Below are 13,493 nucleotides of genomic sequence, written 5' to 3'. Positions count from 1 at the left end.
GCCAAGTTTGATTGCTGTGGTACTTGCATGTCCAGTGCTGAGCACAGGAGGGGCTCTCGTTGCTGCAGGGTGGTCAGTGGCTCTCGAGACGCGACGCTGCGAGTGTGGGACATAGAGACGGGCCAGTGCTTGCACGTCCTGATGGGCCACGTCGCCGCAGTTCGGTGCGTTCAGTATGATGGCAGAAGGGTTGTAAGTGGTGCATATGATTTTATGGTCAAAGTGTGGGATCCAGAGACAGAGACCTGTCTGCACACACTGCAAGGGCATACTAACAGAGTCTACTCGTTACAGGTATGTGCTTTTTATCTGCTGCTTTAGTTTCCTTAAGTAATGTTTAAAGTCAGTTTATTTCATCTTGTTTATTAAGTTGTGGGTACCTAGTACAGAATTATACAGACCACAAGCATACAGAGGCATATACATTTGTAATAAACACCTCTTTTATTTTGTTACACTAGTTATACGTTGTCTTAATTTAGAAACTGAAAGGTTTTTAGAGTAGCATTTTTTTAAAGGACCCGGTACAATAAAGCCCAAGTCTCTATACCAGCAAATTAGGTTGTTGTGGATTGATGGGTTGTTTGGTTGAGATTTTTTTTCAAATCTTGCATGTATTTTGGAGTTATGTTTTTGCTTTCCTCAAGAAATTCCAAACTTACTGTTTTAAATAAATGAGAGGATATAGCAATTGACAGTGTGCCAAAATCCCTGTTGGATTAATGTTCTTATTTATGGAGTTCTGTTTATCCTCATTTTCTAGTCCCATCTTCCAATTCTAAACTATAATTCAGAGTAAGGCTGAACCTAAAACTTTAATGATCCTATGTAAATCTCTAGCTCTCTACTTCCTCTTCTCTAAGTACAGGCCAGATATACAAGTGTTAGACTGTTTCAACAGCAACATGTTAATGGAGGTGCAGGTTATTATGGTGCTGCTTTGTGGCATCTCTGTATTGCCCACCAGTTACCCACAAAGCTGGCAAAGATACACACAGACCTCATGTCTTGGGTCTTCTTACCTTTACTAACCCAAAACATCATCTTGTTCATTCACAGAGTCAAAGCATCCCTTCCAGGCACTGAAAGGCAAAAGAAATTAATTTCATGCTTGTGCCTGTTCACACCACAATCTGGCAGGATTTGAAAAAGAAATCAACAAAGACAGTTCAAAATTGGGAAATGGCATTCAGCATGTAACTGCTCTGGTTTGTGACTCAGAAAGTGAAGCTCAGTGCTAGAGACATTTTTCACAAAGTGTTCATATCTCCCCATAATATATTAAATATGAACAAAGTTCCTAATTGGTTTCCTTTCCCAAAAATATGTAGCAAAATCTATCAAAAACTCCAGCCCTTCTCTTACATTCATATGCTGAGGAGTGCTCTCTAGACAAGCAGAAATCAAGTTAAAAATGCTCTACTATCTACCTACCCACCTACCTCTCTACCTCTCAGAAATATTCTGAGGATTTATTTTGTGTGGGGCAGTTTGGGAACAGATGTTTTTCTGCCTTATCTTCACCACTGGCTCTTGTTTTGGCTTATGAATATTTATGTCTCACTCTGGTACTGTAGTAATAATGGATCAAATGACTGGGTTGTGTTGCACATCAATATGTTCTGAAACAAGGGAGAAGGGGGTTGGGGAGGGCAAGCTGGAGGCTACAGGTGCTTACAGGTTTGGAACAGAAAGATTCTATAAAATTGCCTAATGGCTCCTGTCTTTCAGCCTAAAGTAGCCCCAAACAGCAGAACTCCCATAAATAGAATAATCAGATGGAATAAGCCAGTCCTCCATGGCAGGTTCAATTATATCTCCATATTTTTCCATGCGTAGGCCTAATATTTTCCAGAGATCCTTATGCAGAAGTTGAAGACCACTAACCATGCTGAGTTTTCAGGGTTCACGGATAACTCACTGATCCAAAACCATTGTTTGTTTCACTGCAGCTCCATCAATTCCTCTGGATGTTCAGCCTTAAACCTTTCTTTCTGAATACCTTATGAACAGGGAATACAATTAGTTTGTGGGAAAGGGGCAAAAGAATTCAAAATTTGTTACATCAGTCAGGTTTAATTCTTTTTAGGATAGAAAAATATTTTCGAGTGTTCCCAAGTCTGTTGGGCTATCTGGCAGTCCTTGTCTTTTTATCTGAAGTCAGATTATTTCCCATCCTCTTTTAAAAGCAGGGGACCCAAAAGAGGGTCCAGTCCAAGTCTTATCAATGCCTGCTAGAAGTGAAAGGATATTTTTTTATGCCTTCCATTCAGATACCAGAGGGTCTTTTTTAGTGTATTTTCACCAGGAATGCAGTGCATACAGCAGATAAGCAGTCTGTGTGCCAGTCACTCTTCATTCTTTTGAATCTAGGTGCCATGCCCAACCATGTCTGACTGCAGAGATCTAAGATACTCATTTTCTGCAGGTCTTATAAGAAGCAGCAGCCCCAGACAGTCTAGTTCCCTTAACTAGGTTTGTTCCTTGCCTTATCAGGTACCAGTCAGTCCACATGGACAAGAAGTGTCAGATTGCCTTAAATATAACCAAGATTCCTGTCCAGCCTCCCTTCTCCCAGGCTGCAACTGTACCTTCATTCATTCCCTGCCAAACTCAGATCTTCACACTTTCCACTTGACTTCTACACTCTTTGCCTTTGGTCAGTTCTACTGTTTCAAATGTCACTCAAATCCTAATGAAAACAGTAAATGCCAGACCTCTCCGAAACTCTTTCTGGTATCTCTGATACTACTCTGAACAAAGTAATAGTATCCCTGCCTCAAATTTGTCTTCCTCTTTATGAAAATGCAACCAAGACTTTCGCTGTTGCACATGGCTTTTTATTCCGTCATGAAAAAAAATCATATTGGTTAAGACAGTTTTCCCACAAATCTGTGTTTGCTGCTACTTACCACATTACAAAGGGCTTAAAAGTTCCTTGTGGAAATTGAAGTTGGGCTGATTGATCCATAATTCCCCTATCCCATCATCTTCAATAAAGGAAGGAATTGTATTTACCATCTGAAACTTGTCTATATTCCATGGGTTCTCAAAGATAGCAGCAGATGTCTCTGAGACTGTCTTAAAACAACTTGCCTTATGTGATTTTGTTCCCCCATTCTAGCAAAAGCTTGTACTCATTTGTCATTGGCATTGGGGCTGTGAGCCTACGCTCACATGGCTGAGGACTGAGACAAAAAGAAGTTAAATAGCTGGCCTCAATCAGTGTTTCCTTCCCACTGAGGATAAATGAGGGGCTCTTGGCCTTCCTCTTGGTGTGGTTTTTTTGTTTTATTTTGTTATGTTTTTGGTTGGGACTTTTTTACACAATAGTGAAATGGCTCTTGGTAGTTTTATCTTGTGTTGTGCCCTGCCTTTCTGGTTTTGTCCCAGTGTGCTCTTTTATGCACATCTATTGATCTAGTTTCTACTTTTTGTACAATTCCTTGTGGTTCAGCCAAGTGGGTCTCAGTAATTTACAATACTTCCTATCTTTCTTTTACACAGGATAGTTTGTGTCTTTAAGAAACTGCCAACTGTCCTGAACTCTTCTTCCCCTCAGAGAATAGATACATAAAATCCTCATGGGAAGGAAGTCTAGGCTTTTTTTAAGTATTCCTTCTTGAAGCCCACTGGTTTTATTCTACAGCTTTTTCCTTTTTTTTTGAGAATTCTATCATTGTCACTATAGCTCAAGCTATTTTCCACCTTTCTATTCTCTACATGGTCAGTCCTCTTGGTCAAAACAATCTCTTAGCCTGTATGCTTTGCCTACAGTGACTGGAAAGTTACACTTCCTTACTCTACACAGTTAGGGTTAAAAAAAGCTAAATTCCACATTTTTCAATTACATTTATGTTGTGACTTTTCAATTTTTTTTGTTGTGACTTTTGTGTAGCTAATTTTGGAATAATATTGTTGTTTTCCTCCTGCTTAAATTCCCTTGGACTTGTAAAAAGCAGGGTTGGCTTTTTAACATCTCCTTTAGGAAAAGTTCTTTCTCTTACTGTTGCACACTGGAGGGTAGTCAGGATCTGCTGTGTTTAAAGGAGATGTGTTGCATTTCAAAGACCAGTGGCTCAGAGTCTCTTTTCAAACCATGTCCCTCAAGAGCCCACATGTCTTGAACAGAACATTGCAGTGACCATGAAGTACCTGCTGTGGTATCAAACATGGCCATCTCTACTGAGTTCTTACTTTGTACTGCAGTTTCTGAATATATATATAGTATCTAACCTTGCATTTAGTGAATTAAATGCTTAATAGCCTTCTTTGTAAGGTCCTAATATACTTGTTTGTAATAGATTTACCTTTCTTGTAGTTTGATGGTATCCATGTGGTGAGTGGATCTCTTGACACTTCCATCCGAGTTTGGGATGTGGAGACAGGCAACTGCATTCACACTCTGACAGGCCACCAGTCACTCACAAGTGGAATGGAACTCAAGGACAATATACTTGTGTCTGGGAATGCTGATTCTACAGTCAAAATCTGGGACATTAAAACAGGACAATGTTTACAGACATTGCAAGGTAAGTTTAAACTACCTTCATGTCAATCAAGCAGCCTGCAGGATCTGTGCTGCAGATTTTACATAAAAAACCTTTAAAATAATTGTGTACAAAGAAAAAAGCACTGACCACTTAAAACTTAAATATTTTTCTGATGACAGCTGGATGATCTTTTTCTGAACTAGAAGAACAAAATGTATTTAATCTAATCTATTCAAATCACTTGCCTATTATGAAAGGCAGATGGTCTGGACTGATAGCAATTTGCTATGGGTATATTAGCCTAATAAGCCACAGAAATACGTAGGAAATTACATCTCAAAATAGACAGTCTATGTATTTATTTAGGGGTCACTTGAATGTTTCAAAGCCTACAGTTTAATTGGATCAGGAGGCAAAGTACACTGTCTGTTGCAATAAATCAAGAGATGCAAGTGAAAGATGTTTTCTTTATTTCAGTAAAGAGAAAGATTTTTTTTTTTCCCTCCCTTGTTGACAGTTACCACTCAGGCATCATGCACACAAACACATGCTTGTGTTTCTCCCCACAAAAAAGGTCTTATATCATTTTCATATATCATATGCAGCAGTGCTGGCTGGAGCAGAAAATTAAATTTCCCTGTAAAGCAAACTCTGCTGCTTTAACATATATATTTTTATGTCACCATATAGCTGTCAATAGTTACTGATGGAGTAATCTCATAATAACACCTCAAAGGATCTTGAAGACAAACTCTTACAGCGATGACCTCTCTGAGAATGGTTAAGTTAATTTTCATGGATGTCCAGTTTGCCCAGCTGCCAATATACGGTTCAACAAGATCCCTGAAACAAAGAAGAAAATACTGGGGAATTTTTTTATACCTGCTTTCACTTTTTGAAAGCATGGAAAGGCTTCTGCACCTTTTAATGTACCAACCCAGGAGTTGTAACAGATAGTTCTCTAATAGTTCTAGTAGATGAAAAGAGCTGTATGCAAATAGCGAGGTGTTTATTCTAGATGCAGCGCTGCCTGACATTGCTTTCTAATTAATTACAAACAGAAATGTTTTTGTTTACCCTTACAGGTCCCAACAAGCATCAGAGTGCTGTGACCTGTTTACAGTTCAACAAGAACTTTGTAATTACCAGCTCAGATGATGGGACTGTAAAACTTTGGGACTTGAAAACGGGTGAATTTATCCGGAATCTAGTCACATTGGAGAGCGGGGGCAGCGGAGGCGTCGTGTGGCGAATCAGAGCTTCTAACACAAAGCTGGTGTGTGCAGTGGGGAGCCGCAACGGGACTGAGGAAACAAAGCTGCTGGTGTTGGACTTTGACGTCGATATGAAGTGAAGGGCAGAAAGATGAATTTGTCCAAACGTGTAGACGATGTTCTCCTTTCCCTCCCCCCTGAAAAAAAAAAGAAAAAAGAAAAAAAAGAAAAGGAAAAAAATCCCTTGTCCTTGGTGGTGCAGGATGTTGCCTTGGGGCAACAGATCCTAAAGACCTACAGACTACGAAGGAGAAGACAAAGATGACAAACTATAACTGACAAGAGAGGCTTTTGCTGTCTCGTCACATAAAAAGGCTACACTTTTGACCGGGGCAGCTTTGCAAAGATCCAACTTTAGAAATGAAACCAGGTGCAATTAATTTCTTTACTTTCCTCCGAATGCTCCTTGAGCAATTTGGAGTGGGGAAAAAAAAAAAAAAAAGTTACAGTTCTTGTTAACAGGTTATTTTACCACAAAGATCTTGAAATAAGCTGCACAGGCGAGCCTGCTCGTGCACCCCTGGGTCACCCTGGGTCCCAGCAGCCCCTCCGAGCAACGCGCTGTCCTTAGCCCCGCTCCGAGCAGGGGGTTGGACTGGACTCCCTCCAAGGTCCCTTCCAACCTCCACGAGCAGTCACTGGTTGACTTTCAAAAACTAGAGAGCATCTGCAATGAGAAAAACAAACAAAAACAAAGAGTCCATTCCTGGTGTGGAAAAGCTAAAATATTACTGTGAATTGTTTTGTACAGTTTTATCAGAGCTTTTTGGTTTTTTTCTTTATTCCTCTTTTTTTTTTTTTTTTTTTTTGCCAACCATTGCCAATGTCAATCACAGTATTAGCCTCTGTTTAATCTATTTACTGTTGCTTCCATCTACACTCTTCAATGCATAAGTTGCTCTGAGGTGGCAAGTTGTCCTGGATTTTGAGAGTCCTCTGATGGATTTAATTCGCAATGCTGGTGCTAGAAGTAGGTCTTCAATTATGGGATTGTTGTCCCACCCCTGTACTGTATTCCCAGTGGCCAAACTTATTTATGCTGCTAAATGAAAGAAAGAAAAGCAAATTATTTTTTTTTATTTTTTTTTCTGCTGTGACGTTTTAGTCCCAGACTGAATTCCAAATTTGCTCTAGTTTGGTTACAGAAAAAGACTTTTTGCCACTGAAACTTGAGCCAACTGTGCCTCTAAGAGGCTGAGAGTGGAAGAGTTTCAGACAATTAAGAGTGAAGTTTGCCTGCAAATAAAGAATTGAGTGTGTGTGCAAAGCTTATTTTCTTTTTTCTGGGCAAAAATTAAAACACATTCCTTGGAACAAAGCTATTGCAGCCTGTTCTGTGGGGAAATTTTTCTTTGTGAGGGCTGTGGTGAATGGAATGAACATACATTAAAAAAAAAAACTGACAAAATTTTTTAAAAATATTATAAAATACAAAAATGAAAATAAAGTTGCTGGTCAGTCTTAGTGTTTTACAGTATTTGAGAAAAAAAACAACTGTTACAGTTATTGCTGGGAGGAACTGACAGAGCAAAAACTGAAGTTTTTGTAAAGATGTCACATGCAAACAAAATGAGAAAAGAGTCAAATGGTTTGCCTCATTCTCCAAGAGCCACAACTCAAGCTGAACTGTGAAAGTGGTTTAACACTGTATCCTAGGCGATCTTTTTTCCTCCTTTTTTTTTTTTTGTTTTTGTTTTTGTTTTATTTATAGTCTGATTTAAAACAATCAGATTCCAGTTGGTTAATTTTAGTTATGTAACAACCTGACATGATGGAGGAAAACAACCTTTAAAGGGATTGTGTCTATGGTTTGATTCACTTAGAAATTTTATTTTCTTATAACTTAAGTGCAATAAAATGTGTTTTTTCATGTTAGTATGTCTTTTTTTTAAATTTTTTTCTTTTCTAGTTGTTAATTTATTATTATGTATCCTGTGAGGGGTAAAGCAGGTCGAGTTGCTCATCTTACTGGTAGATGCTAAAATATGTCTTGGGACTTTTTATATAACCCTTCCACAAACAGGTGTGTGAGTGTCCTCTCCTTCAGTTGCCATGTAGGATTTGTCACGTGGGTCTGGACAAACATGGGGGAAAGACATTTGCTCCTTCTCACGAGGAATGTGTCAGGACCTTGCTCTGGGAGGGAGGCAGCTATAAAAAGCTGCCAAAGTACGTAAAACTTCTTCCGATAGCATCTCGTTACTGCATCTTAAATTGAAACCTGATGTTTATTATTTATGGATTTCAATCAGTTGATTGCAGTTGACAGCAAAGAATAAATCCATAAATACAACCAAAATCAAAGTTAGGATTGTAGCCTGAAATAAAGCTACAGAAAAAATACTAAAATAACATCATTCCACATCAGTCCAACAGCAGTTTTATCAGGGCTCTGAAACCAAGGTAAGTCATCATCTGTCTCAGAAACTTAGCACTTGAGTGTCAGGTTCTGTCTCAAATCTCCTTGACCAAAATCATTGTTTTCTTCTGCATAAGCTTTTCTTTCAGGGCATAGCATTTGCTTGTTTGTGACAGTTTTCCCCTGTAGAAAGCTGTCATTAAAAAGGAAAACCAAAACAAAACAGTAGAAGAGAAAATGCATGGATGGAAAAGGAAAATATTTATATACTTACACATCTATGACTATGTGCAAACAAAATGTAATTCCAATCTCTACATTATGCAAAACATGCAATGGTGAAGGATCATGCTTCCATCTGGCCTCTAGAGATTAAAAAGCCATCCGAACTGACTGAACAGCTCCAAATTGTAAAAATCTGTTCCTTGGGTTGGTGCTTAAGGAAAAAAGCTTGCAGCAAGCACTGACTATGAAAGCTGTGACTGCCTATTATTTATGTAAAAATAATTAAAGAGTTAATCCTTTCCTATAATGGCAGTGAAAGACTGCCAGGACATTGCATGGTTCTGCTGAGAGTGCCGGCCAGGACGCTGAGCCCCTCAATGGCAGAAGGTGCCCCAGTGTGGGCTGAAGTACTTGTGAGAGGGGATGGAAATAGAAGGGTAGAAACATGAATATTTATTGCAATGAGCAGAGCAATAGCTTTTAAGATTATGTAATTTTCTTCCATGATTTGTAGAAATTGCAACAACATGTTTTCAGAGAGGGAAGGCGCTGGCCTGATGGAGCAGCAGATGAGACATTTCTGAGTAATGTTGTGCTGGAGGGCAGGAATACAAATCTGGGTGGAAGAGTGAGCTGACAGAAGAGGGAAACTAACAAATCCAGGTGTACAAGTCAGTTCAAGTACATTTTAGGCAGCCAATATGGCCAGGAGGAAAATGTGCTTAACCGGAATTGAGAAGTTTTCCTGTTGAGAGTGGAAGTCCAGCAGTATCTAAATGTTCAAATTAATACAGAAAAACTTGAACTTGTTAAGCAAACCATATTTTCAGATTGCTTCATCACAGCTTTAGGTTCAAATGAACTATTGGCTGCAAAGCCAAGATATGTCAAGACTGTCACATTAAACACAAAAAACAACACAGTACCTAAAAATGTTTTTAGAAAAGCTTTTCCAATTCAATAAAACAACTTTACAAAGTTAATTTTGATAGCTCTTTAAGGACTTCTAATTTTGTGAAGTCTGTTTAGGTTTGTAGGAGTTGCTTATGAGCTATCTGAACAACACAGCTCAACAAGCAGAAATTTTGTGATTTTAAGTGACAGAACTTCAAAGATGGGCCTGTAGTAAACACAAAACATGCAAGAAACTGTTTGAGCAGTTTCTCTTTACTCCCCCCTTTTGTTGATGTACTTACCATAATACAGCTCACAATATGAACTCTTCTTCTTTGGCAGCACATGCTCCAAGTAGACTGCTGAGGAGACATCTTCCTTCCATGTAATTATATTTTGATTTTAAGGTGGGTGGAGTGTTTGGGGCTTTTTTAAAATAAAAACATTTAAGAATACTTGTATAAGACTATAACATCTTTATGCTCTCAATACACAGGCACTTCTTGAATCCAGTGGCTTAGTCATCATAGGCTATGTCAAAATACTGCAGCTATCCCAGGGAGATAACTGCAGTGATGTTTCTGGCATTTCTGCTCTCTTCTTTTCATGCTGATTCCCCTTTTTCTCTTTTAGTTTTAGTTCTAGAAAGAGCTTCCTTATTTTATCCTGTATGTGAAACCACAACAACAACATTAAGGTGGTTTTTTTATGTTATAATTTTTAATGGGCCTTGATCCAACAGTAAGTCAGAACTAGTATTGCCACTTCCTCCAAGAGCCTATTCCTGTGGTCTCAATTTACTTATTCAAGAGATAGGGCCAGACATTTAACAGCTGTGTCTACACCAATTTTTAGTTCAGATCAGCAGCTTTCCCAATAGAGCACAGTGCTGCCTTGGAGACCACTAACAGGATTCCTTCAGGGTGTAACTAAATCGGGAGCAGCTCTCCAGGAGCACACTCCAGGCACTCAAGCCACTGAAGGAGCATGTGGGACCAAACCAGAACTAGTCCAACACCTCAAGAATACATTAATGTGGACATTAGGTCTTCAGGACCAGCATTTTATAATTGGCATTACAATTCTGCTCCTACTGCACAGCACTAATTGCTGGTGTGGACATACCCATCAACAGATCCTCTCCCACAGCACCCTGGCTCCTCACTCATAATCAGAACCAGCTCCCATCCCAACAGCATCCACCTGATATCACTTGAAAGATTTTGCTCAAAAAGCTCAGATGCCTTAAACTCATTCAGCATTCCAATGGAGAGGTTCGTCCGATCAGCTTATGGAATCCAGTAAAAAGAAATGCAAATCTCTTGCAGTCTGGTCAAAATCTTCTGCAACACCTGATCACTCATAAAAAGAAACAGTGAAGTTGTGCAATTGTACAGAAGAGCCAAATAATTATCATAGTAATAATAATAAAGAAAATCTTGCCAGTAATGACCTTCGGTCACTCTGACCGTTTCTTACTTAAAGGGTAATATTCAAGCCATACCAACCACTGGATCTTTAATGAAAGTGGGAATAATTCTTTCTTTCCATCTCCTGCCATTCTATCCTTGATCCCTGCCACTGTGCAAAGAGACACATGCTGTGGAATGACATTAAGCATTTTCTGATGATACATGATGTTTATGATTATACACGAAGTATATGAGGTATTTGATATACACCAGGATTTTCAAACTTCATCTAAAGATGGCATATACAATTTTTCAAACACCTCTCAAGCCTTAGTGCAGGTTTATAAATACAGCAGATGATCTTACATAAAAGCTGTTCCAGATTTTTTCTGAGACAGAGAGTCTGACAAACCAGTTGTCACCCAAAAGCCAGTAGCCAGTCCAGGCTCTTGCTCCCTGTTCCAGTTGCCCTCTGGCCCAGGAGCTGCAGTGGTGCTTCAGGCCAAGGAAATGGTGCATTGTGCTACCAGGAGCACGAGCTGCTGAGGGGAAATACTGCAGCACTCGGTGAGACTGCAGTTGCCTAAGAACCGATGGCTTCATGCCCACTCTATGCACTGCTCTAGCTCTCCTGGGACAGGAGAGTCCTATAAAATCATAACTGAGCTAGGATAGAATCTCCCCAAGAACTAGAGATGGCAGAAATCATTAATCAGAGCAGTTGCCAATTCAGCAGTGGCTCTAAATTACAGACTGAGACTTGGCCAAAGGCATCCTTCAGCTCTCCTTTGTCCTCACCTCTGCCTCACTTAGATACAGCCTCAACTCCCTCATCCCTACTGACAAGCTGATCTTGTCCAAACTTTTGTAGCAGCAATACTTTTGGGGAAAGATTAGCTGAGCTTTTTGTCCTCTGTGCTGCTGGAATCTACCTTGTGCATTTTGCCATTTAATGCACAGGGACAACACAGCCCTCGAGTCTAACACTGAATGCTCCAAGGTGTAGTGCACGGAGATGAGAAGACGTCATTCATCCCAGACTGAAAGATTCATCATAAGTGTCACTAAAATTATCCCCAGCCTGAGTCTAGACCGAAAAAAGTGTTCCAAACCTGGTTCAATTAGGTAAATTTCAAGTTGATCTTAACTCCTTAGTTTTTCAGTCATGCCTGAAAAAATAGGCACATCCTAAGAAACTTCATGGTTAAAGCAGGATCATAAGTGTTTTCTCCTGGGAGCTGGGAGAGGTCATGGTCTAAGGATAGTGAAAAAACATGGAAGGCCTGTGCAAGCTGGATCAGAAGTGATCTATGGAATTCAGAGAAGGGCAGATGACAACAATTTGGGGCTTTTGGGGGGCAGGGTGGAGTGGGGAGGCTTTGCAAGAGATCATAATTTTACACCCTACAATGGCTACTGTGGGGCATTTCATCATTGTCATCCACAAAGCACAGGAGTAAGATTTTAAATGAAGCCGTTAGTTGGGCTGCCCTGTAATTGAGGATACAACCAGCCCTGTTAGCTCTGGCTCACCTGAACTGCTCTTACCTGGGGCAGATTGTTTGATGGGAAGATGAATGCAATGCCCCCAGACCTCCTCCTTGTGTCTGGCTCCTCATGTCTGAGACACAGGTTTCGCAGGCTGCTTGCAGTGCATTATTTGAGAGTGCTTTGTTCTTTTAATTTAAAACAGGAAACGTGGAATGTAGAAGATCCAAAACTTCAAAGGCAGTTTCCATTGCCAAAGGAGTCGCATTTAAACTAAAGTTCATTCTCTAGATTAAATATTCAAACCTGACAGTGTGAGAAGATTCTCACACCTTCAAGAGGTTTGATGATTTCTAAGGGACAGAACGATTCAGACCATGCTGTAAAGATCAGTGTGGTAAACTGGGCAGTACCACTCTTCCTAAACTGGAGTTTTATTTTAAATTCCTCAGTTTGAAATTAATTTCTAGCAGTACCACAGCTTTACAGATATACAAAGATTATAAAACTTGTTTCTTTTACCCTGATATACAGAAAATCTGAGTACTACATTCCCCTCTCTTTTCAAGCTGCCATTTTCTTTCAAGTTTCCTGATATGTTTCAGAGCTGATTTTAAATGTTCACATTATAGTTTGGAATAAGGAAGAACTCAAAAGCTGTGGACTAGATAGGGCTCAAAAATGTTCCTTCAGACAGTTTGCTGCTTTTTGTCTGCTTTGGTGTTCCTCCTGTCAGTTCTCAGTAGACAGAAGTGAATGTTTCAATTAACTAACATCCACATTTTCCCAAATAAACAAGTTTTACAGAAAAGTTTTTCTGTTGGTGCTTCTATTGCCCACGTAGCACACACTTTAGGCATGCACTGGATGGTCTTCACCATTCTTCTGACTACTGCAACAATTCAAATGCTCCAGTTTCATGCAAAACAACACAATAACATGATGTTCCTTGTGCGCATCCTTCCCTCTCACACATGGTCTTAGATTTCAAGCCCAGAAACTGGTATGTGTGGATTCACCTGCTTATGGGCAGTCATTTCCAAGCAGAATCAGCTCTTGAGGCCTCTCTGTTTATCACTGTTGGCCATATGGCACAACAGGGACAACCTGGGGCAGAGGAGCAATAAGGAGGAGGAATGCTTTGTGTGAGATACCACTAATGTGTTCATCTTGTAAATGGGATATGGCTCCACTAAGCACATAAGTCTCCAATTTGATTTGAAAAATTCAAGACTTCAGCCTAAATTTAAAAAGGCTCAAACTACATATTCATTTCTATATATACACATTCTCATCTTGGAATACTTAAAGCTTTACATATTTAAAAGAAGACTTGACAACGACATAA

At 39.6% G+C, this 13,493-nt stretch overlaps 1 protein-coding gene across 3 annotated transcripts in view; it reads left to right on the top strand.

The window, feature by feature from the left end:
- The window catches only part of FBXW7 (F-box and WD repeat domain containing 7), a 177,082-nt gene extending 169,440 nt beyond the window's left edge, over window positions 1-7,642 (top strand). For all 3 annotated transcript variants that reach the window (XM_030238957.2, XM_050973460.1, XM_018926720.3), the window contains 3 exons: window positions 69-294; window positions 4,322-4,532; window positions 5,579-7,642. In XM_030238957.2, the coding sequence (XP_030094817.1) occupies window positions 69-294; window positions 4,322-4,532; window positions 5,579-5,847 (706 nt within the window). In that variant the 3' untranslated portion in view covers window positions 5,848-7,642. The remainder of the gene's footprint in view (window positions 1-68; window positions 295-4,321; window positions 4,533-5,578) is intronic.
- Window positions 7,643-13,493: the final 5,851 nt, after the last annotated feature.

Source organism: Serinus canaria, chromosome 4 (assembly GCF_022539315.1).
Source record: "Serinus canaria isolate serCan28SL12 chromosome 4, serCan2020, whole genome shotgun sequence".
NCBI lineage: Eukaryota > Metazoa > Chordata > Aves > Passeriformes > Fringillidae > Serinus > Serinus canaria.
Note: the sequence above shows the minus strand (reverse complement) of the source record. Positions and strands in the feature narration are given on the sequence as shown.